Source organism: Ahaetulla prasina, chromosome 1, assembly GCF_028640845.1.
Source record: "Ahaetulla prasina isolate Xishuangbanna chromosome 1, ASM2864084v1, whole genome shotgun sequence".
Lineage (NCBI taxonomy): Eukaryota > Metazoa > Chordata > Lepidosauria > Squamata > Colubridae > Ahaetulla > Ahaetulla prasina.
Genome location: NC_080539.1, coordinates 304,162,716 through 304,184,432, shown reverse-complemented (window position 1 = coordinate 304,184,432; position 21,717 = coordinate 304,162,716). Strand labels below are relative to the sequence as shown.

The following is a 21,717-nucleotide window of genomic DNA, read 5'->3' as shown; positions in this document are numbered from 1 at the left end:
ATCGGTATCGTGGCCGACTCTGCAGACTTTGCTGAAGAACCATTTCGCGCCGACGCCGTCCAAATACGTGCAGCGGTTTGAATTCGGAGAACATAGACAGATGGAGGGCGAGTCCATCGGTGACTACATGGCGCTTTAAGAAGAGCGTCCAAGGACTGCGGATACCGAGACCTGGGCGAGGTGCTACTCGAGCAACTCGTCCGAGGGTCAAGGACATCCGTCTGGCGGCGGCTGCTAGCCAAGAGCAACCTGACACTAGCCAGCGCTCTGGGCGAAGCCAGAGCACACGAAATGTCTACTAAAGGGCAGAGACCCTGCAAAAGCCTCTTCAATCCAAGGCAAGCACAAAGCCAACGCCAGTACACCAGGAGGAGATTCAGTCCGAATCCGGCGGTGAGGCGAGATGAGGAAGGGTCTGCCGGACCGAGAAACGCGACATTGAGGACCGTGGCGAGTGCGGAAGCTGCGGAGGGCAGCACCAGCGCCAACGCTGCAGGTTTAAAGACGCAACATGCCGGCGGTGTGGGAAGAAAGGGCACTTAGCTCAGGTCTGCAGAGCGGCCCAACCTTCCGCCGAAAATTCAAATCGGCCAATCAAAGCGGAACCGGAAAGGCAGCCCGCGATTGGTTCAAACAAGAAAGGCGCGAAGTCTAACCAAGCGACTGTCATTATAGGCGCGCCTCAACCAAAGTGGAAAGAAGATCTTCACAAAGCCCAAGATAGAGGGAGTACGGTGCAGGCTTGAAGTAGACACGGGATCAGCGATCACCATCATGTCCTGGGACACTCTGGCGAAGTCGCTGCCGTCCGTCGCGGCGCCACCTGCAAGCACAACGGCTACAGTGCACGACTACCAGGGAATCGCATCCCTGTTCGAGGGACCACCTCCGTCCGAGTCGAGTATGGTCCACATAAAAGACCCTGCCCATCACGATCGTCGAAGGAACTCTGCCCAGTCTGTTGGGACTAGACTGGTTTCGTGCCCTGGGCATGGGAGTGACTGGCATCTACAGAAGTGACTGTAACCTGAAAGACATTCTCTTTAACGAGTTCAAGATGTCTTCAAGGACTGCCTGGGCAAGTACAAGGGACCCCTATTTCCTTCAACTTAGACCCCAGGTAGCCCCATTAGGCTTAAGGCGAGGAGAGTCCTTTGCCCTAAAACCAAAATTGATAAGGAGCTGGATAAGCTCATTAATCAAGGGATCTTGGTGCCAGTCGATCACGCAAGGTGGGAGACGCCAATCGTCACCCCATAAAACCGGACGGGTCAATTAGAATTTGCGCTGACTACAAGGCGACGCTTAACAAAGCCTTACAGAAAAGCGCTTACCGGTTCCGTGGTGCAACACTTATTGCACTCGTTGGGGCAAGGACAAGTCTTTGCAAAGTTAGACTTGGCCCAAGCCTACCAACAACTGCCAGTAGACGCCCGCACAGCCAAGCCCAAACGACAGACGCACAGGGGTGCCTTCAAGTGCACCGATTGCAATTTGGGGTCAGTGTGGCACCAGGGCTGTTCCAAAACCTGATGGAACGACTACTGCAGGGGCTTCAGGGTAGTTCCTACTTGATGATGTCCTAATTTCAGGGAAAACATGGAGGAATTGGGGAGCGGTTAAGAAAGGTCTTGAGCATTTTCCGGACAGCCGGATTAAAAGTCAAGACAAACAAATGCCAGATCGGGGTCGAATCGTCGACTTCTTGGGCTACGGATAGACAAGAAAGGAATTCACCCTACTGAGAGCAAGGTTAAGGCAATTAGAAGGCTCCAGCGCCCAAAAACAAAGCAGAGCTGCAGGCATTCCTGGATTGGTTAATTTTACGGTCTTTTAAAGAACAAAGCAACTGCTATGGAACCGCTGCATAGGCTCTTAGGAAAAATACTGTTTGGTCTTGGGAAAGTCAGAAAATAGGGCTTTTGAAGCAGTAAAGAACCTGCTCTCAAGTGATAGCCTGCTCATCCAATATCACGACTCATTACCCCTAGTGTTGGTTTGCGACGCCTCCCCTTATGGGGTGGGGGCTGTACTCAGCCATAGACTTCCAAACGGCACAGAAGCCCCTATAGCGTTCTATTCGAGAACGATGTCCTCCCCAGAGAGGAACTACAGCCAGTTAGACAAAGAAGCACTAGCCATTGTGTCAGGGGTCAAGAAATTCCACGAGTATGTATTTGGGCGGAATTTCGAAATCGTGACTGACCACAGGCCGCTACTAGGAATACTGGCTGGCGACCGCCCAACGCCTGTGGCACTTTCGCCGCGATTGACCCGATGGACTATATTCTTAGCCGCTTATTCGTACAAGCTGCAACATCGACCAGGAAAAGAAGTGGGGCATGCAGACGCGTTAAGCCGATGCCCACTACCTGGGGCGACCGAAGACCCCACTCCAGGGACACCCATCCTACTTATTGACTCTTTGGACTCTGGCCCAGTCACATCTAAGGAAGTGGCTCGGGCATCATACCGGGACATTGTGTTAAGGACTGTACTCGGTTGGGTACAGAGAGGGTGGCCCGCTGCGCCGGGCGAACGGTTCAAAGAATTTGTCAAAAGCGAGATGAGCTCTCAGCTCAAGGGGTGTCTGTTATGGGGTGATCGTGTAATAATTCCTGAAAAGTTAAGGGAAAGGTATTGGACCTCCTCCACGAGGTCACCCAGGGATCGTAAGGATGAAGGGTTAGCCAGAAGCTATGTATGGTGGCCACTCATGGACGCAGAGATTGCTGAGAGGGTAGGGAAATGTCAGGCTTGCCAAGAATCCAGACCTCTACCCCCAACGGCCCCAGTCAGAGAATGGGAAAAGCCCCAAGGGCCCTGGTCAAGAATCCACATTGATTTTGCTGGCCCTTTTCACGGCCAAACATTCCTAATAGTTGTGGATGCATTTTCTAAATGGTTGGAGGTCATACTCATGAAATCCACTACGGCCGAAGCAGTAATCGCAACCCTGCGCCACCTATTCGCAACTCACGGATTGCCGGACACTCTGGTGTCCGACAATGGGCCTCAATTCACGGCAGCCCAGTTTGAAGAATACCTGGCAGAGGAAGGCATCCGACATGCCCTCTCTGCGCCTTTTCACCCTGCGTCGAATGGCCTTGCAGGCGTTCCGTCCGGGCGCTAAGGAGGCATTGTCCAGGCTAAAGCCAGGTGACTGGCAAACAAAAATAGACTTTTTCCTAGCCATCCAGCACAGAACCCCAAGCACGGCCACCGGGAAAAGCCCAGCCGAATTGCTAATGGGACGGAAACTCCGGTGCCCACTGGACCGTTTGAATCCCATTACACACCAGAGGGTTACAAGGAAAACTAGAAAAGACCAGGAAATGAGCATAGGCGACCCGGTATGGGCTCGAAACTATGGGGCGGCCCTAGTTGGCTCACAGGACAAATAATTAAAGTAACTGGCCCAAAATCATACGTGGTAGAGCTACCCGACAACAGAGTGTGGGCGCCACATAGATCAGTTAAGGAAACGAATAACCGACCAAACTGAACCAAATGAAACATATCATGATCAATACCAATTTGATTCCACAGCCAACAATGACCGGGAGGCGCAAGACTTAGCTGAGGTCCCAGAGTTCCAGCGACGCCATCAGGTTCGAGGAAGCGGCAGGAAATTGAAAAAAGTAATCCAAGGCCCGATAGCCAAGAAAAAGAGTCGGCCAATAATCCGGAGCCCGTTGGCCCAGAGAAAGTGCTGGGAGGAGAAAACAGCCCCTCCGACCAGCTCAAAACACCACCCAGAACTGAACCGCGCAGGTCAGAAAGGACTAGGAGACGCCCAGGTTATTTGCGTGACTACGTCGAAAAATAACATGTAAATATTTATGTAAATAGAGGAAAAGTGTTTTCTGGGAGGGGAGGAGTGTTATGTATTAATGTTGTACCTTTAAATATTTGAGCGGGAAATCAGCACGTTGCTGATTGGTCAAAACCTCCAACAGAACTGTATAAAAGGAGAGGGTTTTCGCCCAGCCTGTTGCTGGGTTCACCCTATATTAAAGAGCTGTTGTCACTACCCTGGGTCTCCAGCCTCGTTACTTCCCGAACCTAACAATTGCCCTTTATTTTTATTTCATTATCATCTGTCCTAACATTTTTGTTATTGGAAGAATACAAAGTAAAATACAATCAGTTAAATTTATTCTTTCCAAAGATGGATGTTGTATTAATTCATGCTAAACAAACACCTGTGAGGCGCTTGTTGTGTCTTGCCCGCCCTCAGAGCAGCCGGGGCCTTCTTATCTGCTCCCGAACATGGAGGAATGTATGCCTCCCGGCCCCAGTCCTGGCTCCATGCCCAGACAAACTGCAGAAGAAGGAGCACCTCCCGGCCCCAGCCCTGACTCCATGCCCAGGCAAACGGAGCAGCTAGACCCCTCCCCCTCCTCCACAGCATGTGAGCCTGAGGAGGGTTTATTACCAACAGCTGATTGGAGTGACCCTCGCATCAGAAGATTGGATAGGCGGAGGCAACAGAAGGAAGGGAGGGGCAGGCCTTAATGAGTGCTGAGTCATGGAGCCACACCCCATGGCCTATATAAAGGATCTGCTTTCTGGCAGTCTCTGAGTCAGGCAAAAGTCGAACTTATCTTGCTGAAGTCACTTACTGGTCTCCTGCCTGCTCTGAGGACTTTGCTAGGACTTTGGGCAGAGCTGCAGAGGCAAGCCTGATTCGGATTTCCCTGACCCGGCCGTCAGCGGAAGAGTGGGACACGACAGCGCTTTTCATTCTCTCCAACACCATCTCTGACTACTGCCCCAATCTGTAGGCATCCTACTTACTTTTTAGCAATCAAGGCCTTGTCCTGATAGTTCTCACGCATGATTTCGGCAGCCATTGTAGACAAGGCTTTGAAGCGTTGGTCTTGGGGAAGCATGTCTGCTTCAATTGCCTCTAGTTTCCTAGTGCCTGCCGGAAGCTGTTCTACATTGTCAGGTTGCCAATCATCCTGCTTTTTGATGATCTCTCTCATGTTCCTCAAATAGGCCTCACGAATGGCTGCTTTCTTCAGAAACATCTGGACCTGTTGCTCAACTTTCTCAAGTCTTAACAGCTCCTGCAGTATTGCTTTTCCTCGACTGCCCTCTGCTTTCTCCAAAGCAATCCATTCTTTTTCCAGATCTCTTAAAGTTCTTCCTTCAGGGGGCAGATAAGCGCGCTGATTGTTGACTTGCTGTTTGGTCCGTATGTGGAAAAAATTGGCTTCAATTATTCCCTTCTCACGGTATTTGGGAGGTTTCTCCATCGTGCGGAAGACCTTAAAGTTATTCATGAGGAAGCGCATTTCCTCCAGAGAATTGGGGAAGGAACGGTCATCCAGTTCTGTCACTTTGAGCTTTATCCATTTCAAGAGTTCAAAGATCATGTGTTCATACTGGAATTTCAATTCATCTGTCTCCTTCAGGCAGAACACAATCTGCAGAAAGAACAAACATAACATGTACTTTTTTCCCTTGATCCTAGTCAGTATAATTCTACTCACATTTTCAGCAAAGCCAAGTTTCATCCAAGAGCCTTTAAAAGAAAGTTACATGTTCCATGAGCAATTCATCATGGGATCTTAGTCTTCCACTAAAATCAGCAATTGTTAATTGGACCAGGACTATCTCTACATGAATATACATTCAACATAGTCCTGATCCAAATTTTCTTCCAGAACTTCTCTTGGATATAAAGAAAAAAACACCCAAGTGCAATATGTATGATTATGTATTTTTGAAAGCTGAGACTAATCACACAGTGCTAGAAACAAATGGATTGTGTTCAGACAAAATTATCATTGTAATGCTGCTGAGTTACCCAGAAGAAAATGCAAATAGAAATTAAAACAATGTGTAACTGTTTATACCACTTCTAGATGAATGAAAAGCTTGAGTGCAAATGGCTACTTTAGGCCAGTGCATTGGACATGTGTTCTATCCTCAAGGTACTGAGAAACCATATTCTATCAGTTACAAGTTGCAGAGGTTAACATATTATAGGAGTTCAGCTAAGGTCCTTCTTAATAGAATCTGTACTTCCTTAGACATTTTTTGACTATGGAAAACTATGTGTTCCATAGATAAAAGAGTACACATTCTATTTGGGCTGCAGAAATTATTTATTTAAGACATACAGTAGAACCTCTGGTCACAACCATAATTCGTCCCATAACTTTGGTCGCAACCCAATTTGGTCGTAACCTGACCCGAACCTAATTTTGGAAATTTGGTGCTTACAAAGAAAATGGCGCAGAAGGGGAAATTGCCCACCACCACCAAAAAAAAATTGAGATTTTTTTGGGTTGGAACCCAATTTGGTCATGGTCAGAAGTGTTCATGACCAGAGGTTCTACTGTACCAGACATTAGGAATGTTAATTACCAAAACAACAATACACTGACTTTAGCAAGCCTTTTCTGGACTGTCTGACCCTGCTTCTGCCTGGAAAAATAGTGGTAGTAGAATGACACATAGGTCATGATGGATCTCTCATCTGGAAATGGCACCGCCACATCTTCAGCATCCAACAACTTTAAGATTCCCAGGTGCTTCTCCGCCACGGTGAAGGCATTATTTAGATTAATTATGGGCTGGTCATGCCGCAGGGAGCTGTATTGTATAAGATCAGGCCTGAAAAGATGAAAAATAAAAACAGGTAAATGAAGGAGATTATGTTTAAAAAATGCAAGAGCATGGTTATCATCCAAGATGGCGCTGCCAAAGGCTGCCTCGGTGAAATGCTGTCTAAAAATGCAAGGAAGTGGACATATGCATTTTTCCCTTAGGATTTTCAGAAATTTGCTAGAGTTTTAATAGGCTGTTGATAGGGGTGTCAGAGGCAATGTAATATAATATTTATGGAGGAAAAGCTGAATGTATCTTTCTTCTCTGACTGGATTAGGTACTTTAAAATAAGGATCCATAGCATCAGCATACAATTACAATTTATAGAATTGAGAGAATGTGAATTTATTTATTTATTTATTATTTAAATTTTTATACCGCCCTTCTCCCGAAGGACTCAGGGCGGTTCACAGCCAGATAAAAAATACACAATAATACAATATAAATACAATATAAATACAATTAAAATACAATTAAAAAACTTATTAAATTGGCCAAGATTAAAAATTTAAGATAAAAAACCCATTAAAAACCCATAAATTTAAAAACTAACCCAGTCCAGCGCAGATAAATAAGTGAGTTTTAAGCTCGCGACGAAAGGTTCGGAGGTCCGGAAGTTGACGGAGTCCTGGGGGGAGTTCGTTCCAGAGGGCGGGAGCCCCCACAGAGAAGGCCCTTCCCCTGGGCGTCGCCAGACGACACTGTCGCGCCGACGGCACCCTGAGGAGTCCCTCTCTGTGAGAGCGCACGGGTCGGTGAGAGGTATTCGGTAGCAGCAGGCGGTCCCGTAAGTAACCCGGCCCTATGCCATTATGAATTTGGGGATGTCCGTGTGATTAAAGTTTGTAATAGATTTATGATCTAAAGTAACTTTTCCAATAGCTGATAAAGAGTTTCACAATTTACTGGAGTGCCATCCCCTCCATGTTAATCTTATTAAATTCCCCTCAGAATCTGTAAAGTATATAGATCTGCTTTACAGAACACAGAAACAGTTTGTTGAATGACATGGAGTAATGCATGTCATTTTCTACATCTGACTTTAAAGAGATAGGATGCAACAATTTGAAATAATTTGTGAGCAATTTATATATTTGTATTCATCTTTAAAGGAATTATAGTTCAACATTTATGCAAACCTTCTATATGTGCAGGAGTAAAATATTGTTTCTTACATGTTTCAGCATACTTGGAGAGGTCCATAAGGGTGAAAAAACAATAGAACAATACCATTTAACCTGCCTTCTAGAAGACAGGGATATGCTGTGATTTGTATCTTCTAAAGTAGCATTTTTAAATTTCCATTCTAGTATTTTTTTCTGAGCATAGAAAGAAAATATCTCTCTTGTTTAAAATGGACATTAAGCATGTATTCATGATTCTTTTTCACCATAATGGCCAGCCAGGTGCAATTGCAAAAACCAAAAGTAAGACATAATTGACCCTGACCCTTGTGGCTCTCCAATGACTCATCTCAAAGGCATGCTTCCTTGGATCTTGAAGGTAACAATTGATAGCTTATTCTCTATGACATTATTCAAGTTCTTATCTTGTTAAAACTTGCTCTAACAGGTATCATAATTCAGCAATTAATAAAAAATGCTTCCTGTATCTGCCCTGAACTTCTGGCTGCTCTCTATATATTTCATTATGTTCTTCTGGATGAAAATCTTTTTCTCTTATACTTCTGTACCTTTCTCAATTATACAGAAATAATATATCAGGACACTTAGGAAAGATTGAACTCATACTTTTCCTTACCTGTGAGCATGAATGAGGGCACTGAAAGCTAGCCCATCATTCCAGCTTTTGGAAAAGTCTTTCACATTGACATTAGAATAGCTGGCTGTCTTACGTTGACACCAAACCAGTAGAGCTTCATTGGAAGAAAGAGCATCAACTCTGGATCCAAATTCATCCTAGAAAGCCAACAAGGCAAAAGAATTCATAGGATAATCTAAATCTAAATCAGCAAAACTAAGACATCACAAAAAGCAAAACAAAGCATATCTATTATCATAACATTTCTCTTCTTAACATTTAATTTTATTATACATTACTTTCATATTTATTCTCTAACCATTGATAAAATAAATCCCATATATTGTAATAATCAGATTTTTCCTTTCCTTTAATTGCAAGTGTTAATCTATTCATATCTGCAGATTCCAATATTTTCTTAATCACGTTTTCATCTGCAAGATTCTCTTCATCTTTCCAATTCTGTGCAAATACAATTCTAGCCACAGTTATTACATGAATAATCAAATAATATCTCAGGTTTTAAATCAATATGCTGCTGTGTCATCTTCTCCAACCACATACAAATTTTGACTATACACCAAGGCACACAGAATGCTGTTATCTCCCACTGAAGCGGTACCTATTTATCTACTCGCATTTGCATGTTTCCAAATTGCTGGGCAGGCAGGAGCTGGAGCAAGAATGGGAACTCATTCTGTCATGTGGTGATTGGATCTTGAACCTGGGCTGTTGACTTTCCAGCCACAAGCCCAGCATCTTTAACCACTGAACCATCACACTGTCAGGACACATCTACCTGCAATTCCCATCCCCTTGCCTATGGCAACTCGGGAGCAGGTCAGGAAAACTTTGCGAGTTGGCACACACTTCTCTCCTATGATTAATAGTTAGTTGTAAATACAAAATTTAGTTTTGTTTTTTTTATGCATTTGCTCCACCTCTCCGAGGGTTCAGAAGTCTCAAGAGTGACAGAATTTATCTCATTCTTAGATCACTGGATACAGATTTCAGTGATTATATTGATATAGATATGTAGAATATTAACTTAAACATTTCACCAATTTTGTAAGAAGGCTCTGATCCTGGATCTATAGGAGAGCAATATCACACAATTTCCTGCAGACAGTACAATCACCTCTATGCTTCTTTTCAGTCTTAAATGTTGTATCAAATGTTAGATCATTGGAGAAATCAGAAAGAAAAAAGCGAGGACTTTTTAAATTACAATTTTACCTTGTCAAGACTGATCAACGAAATTTGAAATCTGAGGATAATTATCCACATTAATCCAAGGATGAGGGTCTGGTCTCCATCTACTATGTTTTCTGGTCCAATTAGCTTCACATGTACCTGCTGAATACACGAGAGGCTCTTATCATTAGTTTGTTTACCAAAGTCTCTGAGAATCAAAAAATAAAAAATAAAAGGGGTTAACCAATACATTTAGGAATAGGTCTTGGAAAACATGCGAAACATAGAGATAAACTTTTCTCCATCTTTGCTATCCTTATACGCTGCCTAATTTGCATGGTTTTCAGCAATTGGACAAAGGTGATGCGTGCAATCAAATTATTTTCAGGAGTGACTATGTTTTTCATAGTGCTAGTAGGTATTTTCCCTCCCCATCATGTAAGTGGAGGTGGGAAATATTGAAAATCATCAGTAGATAGAATCATATCAGTTGACAAATATGACTTTCCACCTTCCCATCCTAATCAAAACTTGATTACTGCCTATTATAACCCCAAATCTTACATCTCACCTTAGATTTTAGGAACTGAATGGCTTTGCTATTGTTCTCCAAAAAGTGAACTCTCATCTTGCCTTTGTTTGGCCTGGGTAGTTGTTCAGAAGACAGTAGCTCCAAAAGATGCAGGAGATAAATACCATCTTTCAGTTCAGTATAGAGATCTAGAATCTTAATGTTTGCCTACAAAATTAAAGGATCACAAATAAAGCCAACAACAATAACATGATGTTATGTTATGTTCTTAATGCTATCTTGCTTATGGAAATTGTGACATGAAGCTGATATTGGATTAGTGGTAATTCAACTGCTCAATAATATGCAGGAGACAGGCAATGCTCTTTTATCTTGACCTAACAGGCAAAAGCTATAGAGAAAAAGGCAGGCTCAAATACCTTATTATGAAGTTCTGCTTCTAAGACTTTTCTGCAGAATGTTGTTCTTGCTGTTACAGTTTTAAAAATAATGAATGAATCATAGATTATGTTGATTGGTGAAATTAGGCAGAAAAATTTGTTAACATCAACAAAAAGTGTTTAAAGAGATCATCTACGAAGAACACTATAAGAAAGCTACCTACATAGTGTTTGTAGAAAACATTATTCAGCCAGTTGGTAAATGTTTTTTTCTGCATGATCATACGTTGTGCTTGCAACTTCTTGAATTGTCCTTGTACATATTCTTCCTCCATGGTGACCTAAAAACAAGAATACTTCAACATGATTCCAACATCATCAGATGTCCCAATTTACTGCCAATTCCCCTGAGTTCTTGGCCTGATTTCCCTTCTTTATATCAAATTCATTGGACATAGTATTCTTTTTTGCTGGATAAAAAGTATTGTTTCTTGTGAATAGGAAAGATAGACCTATCAACTAATACATGTCTACCAAAAGATCCTTCGCAGAATCTAGTTTGGATAAAGATATTACGGTTTTAGGTTTTATTACTTAATAATGAAATGATCTTTTAGTATAGATGTATTGTTTTTTGGGGGGTGGGAGTTATTATCATAAACACCCAAGACACTTGGGAGTACATCAGGTAATAAATTAAATACATAAATGTCATCATGATAAACATGTACATTGGAAACATTTTAATGGTACTAAATAAGAGAACATTTAACCTGTGACAAACATTAAACTTAACATTTTAAACCTCTCATTTAAAAACAAAATAAATTGTAATAGAAAACATGTCTTCTTTTGATTCTCTTTATTTGTTTTACTTTATTACAAAGAACTCTGTGATTCATATGAAGACACCATCTCTGAAATGTTATATTAAAAACAAAAAAATTCAGGAACAGATATGGTCTTGTAGAGAAGTCCATATGGCTGGGAATTATAGAATCTGGAATGCACAAGTCAATTCTAAGCAATTTTGCGAGTAAACAAAATACTGATATAGTAAATGTTTAATTTATTACATTTTAAAAATAACATTGTTAGCAAAAGTTGATTGATTGATTGATTGATTGATTGATTGTGTGCTATCAAGATTCTGTCAACTCTTTGTGACAACACTGATACATGAATGAAGGCAAATAGATTATGTATTTGCCTTATGTATCCCAGGATAATGTTGTAGGATCCAACCTGGGTTGGTCACTGGGACCAGTCTTCTAAGCTTTTGGACTCATGCTGGAGCCCATCCTCAGGGAACTTCTGACTCACCAGAATCCTGCTACATTGATATAGTTTCTCCATGATGACCTGTCCCTAACCTGGTCTTTCGGATCTTCCAATGGTACAGTTGCCACTGCAACTGAGTTCATCTGTTTTGCTGCTGGTTGTCCTCTTCTGATCTTGCTAAATACAGAATAGACATAAAGGTAGCAAATAAGCTATTTTTCAGTTTATGAACATCAAAACCAATGGAATAATCTCTGATCTAATTCCTGTTTTTAATTCTACCTAATTGCTTATAGTGTGCCATTTAGCTTTGTACATCCTTTATGATTGCAAGATGTTTTCTCACAGATTTCATTCAGTTTGTATTCCCTGGAAATTTTATATTTTATTTTATTTATTTATTAAATTTCCATGCCACCCATCTCCTCTACAAGGTAACTCTGGGCAGCTATAAGATTTATAAGGTTTTCGTATCTGTGCTTCTGAAGGTAATCCAGTTTCCAATACTTTTTCTCTAACAGTACTTCCAACTTCAGCAAATGACTGGTTTATTTTAGTAAGATTGAAACACTCCAAATTAAACAGACTTCGTTCATCTCTCATATAAATTCTTGCTTCTATTGAAGAAAATCTCCATTTTCTACTGTAAAAGTTTTCTTCTCTTACAAAAAGCAAGGAATGACCTTTGATTTAAAATATAAACATACCTTTAACATTGCCAGGAAGAGCTACAGCACATATTTATTTCTTTATTTCTTATTGGCTTAAATTGGGATTTTAATGTTTAAATTTATTAATTTTAAACGGGGTTTTTTAGTATGGTAAATTTTAATCATTGGGCTAATTTAAAATAAGTTTTTTAAATCGTATTTTAAACTTGTATATTGTATTGTCGGTTTTATTATGCCTGTACACCGCCCTGAGTCCTTCGGGAGAAGGGCGGTATAAAAATCAAATAAAATAAATAAATAAATAAATAAATTTATGAAGAAACAGAAAAATTCTATAAAATCTTCACTTACCTAATCTTGCCAAGATGTTCTTGTTAAATTCAGAAAGCAGTCATTCAAAGGAGAGTTTCTTCATTCCAAACCAGTGGCCTATTTGTGCATACACAATGAACTTTGAATGCTATGATAATAAGAAAGTATTTATAATCTCCATGAACATCTGACCAGGAAAGAAAAGTTTATCAGAACATTGGGGGTAAAGGTTCTTGGCAAAAGGATTGTGCTAATGGCATATTCAGAGTCACTACTTCACATTCCTCAGAATCTGATATAAAACAAGTAAAGGTGTAAGGTTGCCACAGGAAAGGAAAAAGGGTACTTACATGCCACGTTGGTGCATGTGTCTGCACAAAGCTACATGTCTATGGAAATTCTCAGTCATCCAGGTCATAGTTCTCCTGAAGGTGCTTTTTCAAGAGGCAACTGGACTTTCTGGTTTTTCTTTGAAGATGTTTCTCTTCTCATCTAAGAAGCTTCTTCACCTCTGCTTGTTCCCTCACCATTCATCCAAAGTGCATCGCTAAATGTCTATGGAGATTCTCAGTCATCCAGGCATGGTTGTCCCAAAGGTGCTTTTTCAAGAGGCAACTGGACATCTTGGATGAGAAGCAAAACATCTTCAAAGAAAAACAAGAAAGTCCAGCTACCTCTTGAAAAGCACCTTTGGTACAAGGCTACAGTTGGCAACTATAATTTAACTTATATAGGAACCGAATAACAGAGTTTGAAGGGACTTTGAAGGCCTTCTAGTCCTACCCCCTGCTTAGGTAGATAATCCTATATAATTTCAGACAAATGAAAGAGATTTTTTCCAATCACTTCTTAAAAATTTCCAATGCTGGAGCATTCACAGCTTCTGGAAGCTACATATAAATAAATATCAATTAGAAAGATATAGTTTAGTAAATTTTTTACAGTAACGAAATGCTTCTGTGTATAGGCATTTTATATATGTTTATAGATATGTAAAAAAATTGTATGTCTATAAGTATGTAAATTTTTCATTAATGTATGACCACATTTCATTATAACTGTCCATATGCAATCTACACCTATTAAGCAACATGTTTTTCCTCTTTTTATTTTTTCCGTTTAATGAAACCCAAACAAAACAACAGCAGTATCTGATTTCCTAACAGTATTGTGGGAATTGCTTTAGGCAGTAGACTTCTGAAAGCTCTTCCTCCTCAGGCCAACAAGAATAAAATGTAACACCAGTAGGTTGTGCAGTCTAGAGGTGTCCTTAAAAAGCTATGATGATGTCAAAATGATGATACGAGTCGTGGTATCAGTGAGCAAATGAAATATTTCTGTAATCACATCATTCTATCTAGTACAAGAGTTTCATCATTTTTGTGATATCATGATGCATGGGACATCATTTGTACCTCCTTACCCCACTGTGGTTGCCCATGGAGTGACATCTACTGTATTTGGATGTAGATATCCTCCCATATTGATGTTGAGAGCAATTAAATATGCTTCACTATACTGTATTTATACTGTTTGTTCTTGTAATGGCCCAGAGCAATTCTTCTTATTTTCCAAGTCTAGTTTAATAATAATAATAATAATAATAATAATAATAATAATAATAATAATAATAATAATAATAATAATAATAATAATACTTCTTTAATTTTTATACCGCCCTTCTCCTGAAGGACTCAGGGCGGTTAACAGTTTGTACTGCATAGACAGAAGGTTCTTGGGGATGAAGATGCTACATTGGCATTGACAGAATCCTAGATTTCAAAAAGACCTTTAGTTTCTGAATCCAACCTCTTTTCACTGCTGCTTAATCCAAATTAAAACATCTCGGGTCCTCCATCTGAACAAATCCCATAAAGAGCAATTCATCATTTTTCTGTGTAAAGGGTTCTACTGTTTAATTAGTCCTCCTGATCAGAGGTCCCCCTGGTCTTTTTTAAAAGAATTTTTGATTGGAACCTGCCTTCCTGTAAAATAAATTATTGTACTGTTTCTTGCACTCTGAAATACTAGGGAAAAGGCCTTGACTAGGAAACAGGCCTTGATTTTTTCCTAATCTTAACCTTCAAGTGCTTATAAAAGCTTTCATATCCCTTACAATTTTTCTCAAGGATATGTAGACCCAGTTCCTTTGGGCTCATCTTGTCATCCGATTTTCTAGACTCCTGTGGTCAGTCACAATGTCTTTCATTGCATCTGTTCCAATTTCTCTGAATCCTTTCTTTTTCAGGAATATTGGTCAGAATTAGAGATGGGGTCTGACCTATGCAGAATAATATGGAATGATTACTTCCTGTGATATGGAAACCATACTTTTTTCACGTAACCTAAACTTACATTTGCCCTCTCTGCAGCCACATCATATCATGCTCCTCAGTGCACACATACACAGACCCAACATAAAGGGAGAAGAGAAACACACACCTAAAGCTGCAATATTTATACACCCGCCTAGTTTGACTTTCATAGACATTGGGACATATAGGCAATGTATATGCATATGTATACAACTTGGTCAATACCTTGAAAAAAGTGCGATACACAAAGAAGTAGCATGTTATTTCATTACACAGAAGAAAATACCCGTGTCTTCCCCAAAATAAGACTGGGTGGGGTGTGTGTGTGTAAAGTTGCCCATATCCCACATCAGCTTACCTTAGGGTCCCCGCAGCCAGGCCATCTATCCCCGACACCTGCCTCGCCTTGTGGCCACAGCACCAGTGCACTGCTTGGCTTCCTGCTCTGCTGCTGCTGCGAGCAAGCAGAAGTGGGCTGGCAGCCATGAGGGCTCCTGCTGCATATGGCTGCTAGTGCTGCCGCCCTGAGGCAGGTGTCATGGTGTGGGTGGCTTGGCTGCAGGAGCCCTGAGGCAAGCCAGTGTGGGGCACGGGCAGCTCCACCCCCACCGCCCAGTCTTATTTTCAGGGAAACATAGGTATATTCTTCTGTGTAATGAAATAGCATGTTATTTCTTTGTGTATTGCACTTTCTTTCCAGGTATTGACCAAGTTGTATACATATGCATATACATTGCCTATATGTCCCAATGTCTATGAAAATCAAACCGGGGAGTGTGGGGGAATAAATATTGCAGCTTTAAGTGTGTGTTTCTTTTCTCTCTTTATGTTGGGTGTGTGCAGTGAGGAGTGTGCTGTATACAGTGAGCTGTGTGTGTGCTGTGTGCAGTGAGGAGCATGGTATGAAGCTCCACCAGCACCCTGCCTTGCCTTGTTGCTGTGGCACTGCGAGCAAACAGATGAGATGGGTGGGCAGCCAGCTGTGCAGGCTCTTAAGTAGGGCTTATTTGTATGGGTGGGTGTGGGTGTAGGCCTTATATTAGTCACACACGTACAACATGATAGGTCTTATTTGTGGGATAGGTCTTATTTTCAGGGAAACAGAGTATAGAGATGGCCTTTGGGCAATATGAAATAACTCCCAAACCAGGCGCCTTGTGCTTTTCCCATGTTGTTTATTCCTTTTATCCCAATAGACTGTTGGAAATACTATTTTTTAAACTTGGGTCTGGGGAATGACAAAAAAAAAATCAAACTTAAAAATGATACGTGAAGAAAAGTACTACTAGTAAAAATCTAACAATATATTCTTATGAGAGAGATAACTGGGCAGTGTCTAAGAACGTAGTCTATCTGCCTTCATTCTGGTTTATCTGATGTACTGTTACTTGGTGAAGTGGTCTGTTTCTACGCACCTATTTATCTTTGTTTTGTGATCTTCAGAAAGTTTTTTATAAAGCCGCATTGGCTTCTTCTGCTATCCTCCATTGTTTTTTCTTATTGGATTCCCCCCACACACACTGGAACTCCTTGCAGTTGTACTTTTAATACTCCCCTTTTTAGGGAACTTCATTATCTTACTTTTTTCCTCTTAACATTTTCTGCTATGATATGCTATTTGTTTTCTGCTCTGGGGTAGCTAAAATCTACTTTTTAAGAAAAGGGCTCAAGATATAAAATATTTTGTCAACTGCCTAATGTAATTGCCTTTCAAGAACCAATGAAGAAAAAAGAACTATCAGCTGTTCGGAGCAGTCACTATGAAGACAATGTGTGACTCCAAATAAACATGAATTAAAGCGGAATTGGAAAATCATGACATTCAAAATGTGCTTTGCTGGATTAAAAACTTCAAGTAACTCCAACCATTTTGGCCAGTGGTGATGTAACATGGGAAGGTATATCCCATCCTAGCTATGAAGCAAAATTTGTTATTTCTACAGGCACTTACCAATAAAACATTAAAAGTCAAGGTTCTCTAGAAAATGGCACAACCTCAGATTAACGCCCAAGGAAACCAGCATGACTGTATTCCTGAACTAATAAATTCCTTTTTTTCAAGTAAATGAGTCATGTTGTTGCATTAGTGAATTTGAACCCTGGGTTTCAGTAGGAAATACAATTTGGTAATAAAACTATTATAGTGACTAATCACTATAAATACCAGCGACGCCTAGCACATTTATTGTCAATTGTGAAATACCAGTTGTTTGATTTATATTGTCCTTTGTCCATTTTTCACAATGCCTACATTTTCATGATTATCTCACTGAATTACTATGTGAAATAATTAACTAATGGCTCTAGAGTGCTATTGCCCTATATATATTTTTCTGCTGCCACAATTACCAATAGGAGGGCAATACCATCTACTGGTATAATTGGTAGAAGAAATTATTTCTATCTTCACATTTCCAGTGTGATTGCTGCAAGCAGGCTGTTTTCTTAAGTAAGTTATTTTTAAGACCAACAGATACAATTGCAAAAGAAAGTTTCTGTATGGGTTGTGAATGAAAATAACAACAATAAAGAAAACAATGAGAAAAAATTTGTAGTGCTTCTTTGATTAGGAAATATTTTAGTTAACAATTAAAACTCTAAAGCCAACTAAACTATTGTATATGGGTTCTCTCAATTTTCTTGGAAAAAACAAGTTTTTTGTTTTTACCAAAGACAATATATATATAGGTCTTTGGTTGTTCGGGTTTTCTCCCGTGTAAAATTGGAAGTGTCTTGGCAACGTTTCGACGAAGTCTCATTCGTCATCTTCAGGCTTCAGCTTCGTGCTTCTGGGAGCAATGTGTGATCGCAGCTGTTTCTTCCTTTTAACTGCTAGTGGGGGTTTGAACTGATTGGGTGGGAGCTTGGCTGTGCTCTGATTGGATGGGGGTTTTTCTGTGCTCTGATTGGCTGGGGGTGTGTCCTGTGTTGGTGGGGGCTTGGTTGTGCTCAGTCTAGTCTGTGCTGCAGGGGGATTTGAGCTGGTGAGCTGCATAGCTGTTGTTTGGCTTTGTGGTCGTGCTACATCTTCATAGTGGGTGTCAGTCTGCTGCATGAATGGATTGGAGAGGTTTGAAATGGCTAATGTTGCAGCTGCGGTCTGGCTTCTGGTCCTTGGTCGTGCTTTATGATCAGTGTGGGTTTGGTTCTGCTTTCTGGGTAGATGTGCGGTGGTGACATCCTGTGTGGACCTCGTGAGTGTGGGTCTGGTGTCATTCCTCGTGTTAGGGACTCGTTTGTCAATAAGGGCGGGTTTCCAAATGGCTGGTAGGCGGGAGGTATCATCTTGTTTGTTCATGCTGTGTGGGCGTTTTTCTATCTCGATGGCTTCTCTGATTATTCTGTTGTTAAAGTGTTCAGTTTTGGCGATAGTTCTGGTCTTTTTAAAGTCAATGTCGTCCACACAGGATGTCACCCCCACACATCCACCCAGAAAGCAGACCCAAACCCACACTGATCAGGAAGCACGACCAATGACCAGAAGCCAGACCGCAGCTGCAACATTAGCCATTTCAAACCCCTCCAATCCATACATGCAGCAGACTGACACCCACTACGAAGATGTAGCACGACCACGAACACGAAGCCAAACAGCAGCAGTGCAGCTCACCAGCTCAAATCCCCCTGCAACTCAGACTAATTTGAGCACAGCCAAGCTCCCACCCAATCAGTTCAAACCCCCACTAGCAGTTAAAAAGGAAGAAACAGCTGCAGTCACACATTGCTCCCAGAAGCAGCTGAAGCCTGAAGATGACGAATGAGACTTCGAAACGTCGCCAAGACACTTCCAATTTTACGCGGGAGAAAACCGAATAACCAAAGACCTATATACAAACACCCGCGAAAACCATAGGTCTTTGGTTGTTCGGGTTTTCTCCCGTGTAAAATTGGAAGTGTCTTGGCAACGTTTCGACGAAGTCTCATTCGTCATCTTCAGGCTTCAGCTTCGTGCTTCTGGGAGCAATGTGTGATCGCAGCTGTTTCTTCCTTTTAACTGCTAGTGGGGGTTTGAACTGATTGGGTGGGAGCTTGGCTGTGCTCTGATTGGATGGGGTTTTTTCTGTGCTCTGATTGGCTAGGGGTGTGTCCTGTGTTGGTGGGGGCTTGGTTGTGCTCAGTCTAGTCTGTGCTGCAGGGGGATTTGAGCTGGTGAGCTGCATAGCTGTTGTTTGGCTTTGTGGTCGTGCTACATCTTCATAGTGGGTGTCAGTCTGCTGCATGAATGGATTGGAGGGGTTTGAAATGGCTAATGTTGCAGCTGCGGTCTGGCTTCTGGTCCTTGGTCGTGCTTCATGATCAGTGTGGGTTTGGGTCTGCTTTCTGGGTGGATGTGCGGTGGTGACATCCTGTGTGGACCTCGTGAGTGTGGGTCTGGTGTCATTCCTCGTGTTAGGGACTCGTTTGTCAATAAGGGCGGGTTTCCAAATGGCTGGTAGGCGGGAGGTATCATCTTGTTTGTTCATGCTGTGTGGGCGTTTTTCTATCTCGATGGCTTCTCTGATTATTCTGTTGTTAAAGTGTTCAGTTTTGGCGATAGTTCTGGTCTTTTTAAAGTCAATGTCGTCCACACAGGATGTCACCCCCACACATCCACCCAGAAAGCAGACCCAAACCCACACTGATCAGGAAGCACGACCAATGACCAGAAGCCAGACCGCAGCTGCAACATTAGCCATTTCAAACCCCTCCAATCCATACATGCAGCAGACTGACACCCACTACGAAGATGTAGCACGACCACGAACACGAAGCCAAACAGCAGCAGTGCAGCTCACCAGCTCAAATCCCCCTGCAACTCAGACTAATTTGAGCACAGCCAAGCTCCCACCCAATCAGTTCAAACCCCCACTAGCAGTTAAAAAGGAAGAAACAGCTGCAGTCACACATTGCTCCCAGAAGCACGAAGCTGAAGCCTGAAGATGACGAATGAGACTTCGTCGAAACGTCGCCAAGACACTTCCAATTTTACGCGGGAGAAAACCCGAATAACCAAAGACCTACATACAAACACCCGCGAAAACCTCAGAAAACATATATATATATAGGTCTTTGGTTGTTCGGGTTTTCTCCCGTGTAAAATTGGAAGTGTCTTGGCAACGTTTCGACGAAGTCTCATTCGTCATCTTCAGGCTTCAGCTTCGTGCTTCTGGGAGCAATGTGTGATTGCAGCTGTTTCTTCCTTTTTAATGAAATGTCGCCAAGACACTTCCAATTTTACGCAGGAGAAAATCCGAATAACCAAAGACCTACACACACACACACACACACACACACACATATATATAGTCTTTGAGTCAGTGTTGATTCCAATGTTGACAAGTCCCCACAGTTCTTGGCAATGTTTTTGGAAGTGGTTTCTTAAGGCTGAGAGAGTATGACTGGCCCAGGGTCACTTAACTGGCTTTCTGCTTCATGGTTTCTGGTTTCTAGCCAAATGCCTTAACCACTACACCAAAATGGTTTTTAGGCACATATTTAAAACCTTTTAAAATGTTTTAGGACACAATATGCTTTCATTCCAAAGCTGAATTGAAGTAAACGTTCTGAATTTTGAAATTTTCAATTATTCATCTAAAATCTGATTGAAATATTTCAAGCACTGAAAAACTTCAGAGCAATCATGTCACTTTTTCAAATCTAAGACTGAATTTATATCAATTCTAGGATATATAAATACTGTAGTAGTCCAATGTCAGTGCTATTGGCAAACCACTGCAGAAAAGATAACTTTTTGAATTGTTTTTTATAAATAGTAATTCTTTTAAGTCCATTAGCAATGGGTAGGTGGGTGGGGACTAAAAACACTGCAGTGTTTGAAAACTGTGCAAAAGAGAGAATTACAATTGTTGAAAAATGGAACAGGTACCCCTAAACAATAACAAAATTAGATCTCGAAGAATAGATTACATCCAAGTTTTTTAGCAATAGTACAAAAACGAAGTAATCATATTTGAAAAAAGGAATTTTATATGGCCTCAACCCTAAAGCTGTAAGTAGAGAAAAAGATATTGTGCTCAAACCCGAGAATTGTACTATTGGTGATCTGGAGACTTCTAATTCAGCATCAAATTCTACGTGAACAAAAGGCTATTGCATGCCTTCTGTCTTCCCATATAAGTGCATAAAACCAGAAATACTGAATTTCTATTTAACCAAAGGGATTTTCATGCGTATTTTAGAATCCTAAGGGTTGGAAAATCTTCTGTGGAGCTATAGTTGGATTGGATGTCTTAGGAATTGGCCAAAAATAGCCCATGTATGAACTTTTTATACTTTATTTAGCAATCCGTTGGGGTTTCAACATGATTCAGGGGGAAAATATGTTTGGTAACTTTGTTTGGCCATTAGCAGCATTGTAATGGAAGTGGTGTATCATCCTGGAAAATCCCTTATATTGTGGATAACACTTGGGAAACTCATGTGGAGAGATAGAGAGAGAAGCAGTTCTTAAAGAGGCCAGAAGTACAGAGCAGTGATACCGTCTTCTTTCTAATAAACCTTTTCCACCTTTATATTATGCTTGAACACCCCGCCGTCCCCCGAGAATCCAGTTGATTACTAAAGGCTATGATAGAAAATGAGGCTGAATTGTCTCACTTTGTTTGATGCCATGGTCATGTTTTAAAGACAGTCATCAGTTTACCTCC

At 41.3% G+C, this 21,717-nt stretch overlaps 1 protein-coding gene across 1 annotated transcript in view; it reads right to left on the bottom strand.

Moving 5' to 3' along the window:
* Positions 1 to 15,556, bottom strand: part of SPTBN5 (spectrin beta, non-erythrocytic 5) — a 126,137-nt gene extending 110,581 nt beyond the window's left edge. Inside the window, exons 1-8 of the mRNA XM_058162147.1 lie at positions 15,429 to 15,556; positions 11,865 to 11,949; positions 10,716 to 10,832; positions 10,151 to 10,318; positions 9,622 to 9,738; positions 8,386 to 8,543; positions 6,402 to 6,630; positions 4,801 to 5,435 (exon numbers count right to left, since the gene is read on the bottom strand). Coding sequence (XP_058018130.1) covers positions 4,801 to 5,435; positions 6,402 to 6,630; positions 8,386 to 8,543; positions 9,622 to 9,738; positions 10,151 to 10,318; positions 10,716 to 10,832; positions 11,865 to 11,949; positions 15,429 to 15,556 — 1,637 coding nt within the window. The remainder of the gene's footprint in view (positions 1 to 4,800; positions 5,436 to 6,401; positions 6,631 to 8,385; positions 8,544 to 9,621; positions 9,739 to 10,150; positions 10,319 to 10,715; positions 10,833 to 11,864; positions 11,950 to 15,428) is intronic.
* Positions 15,557 to 21,717: the final 6,161 nt, after the last annotated feature.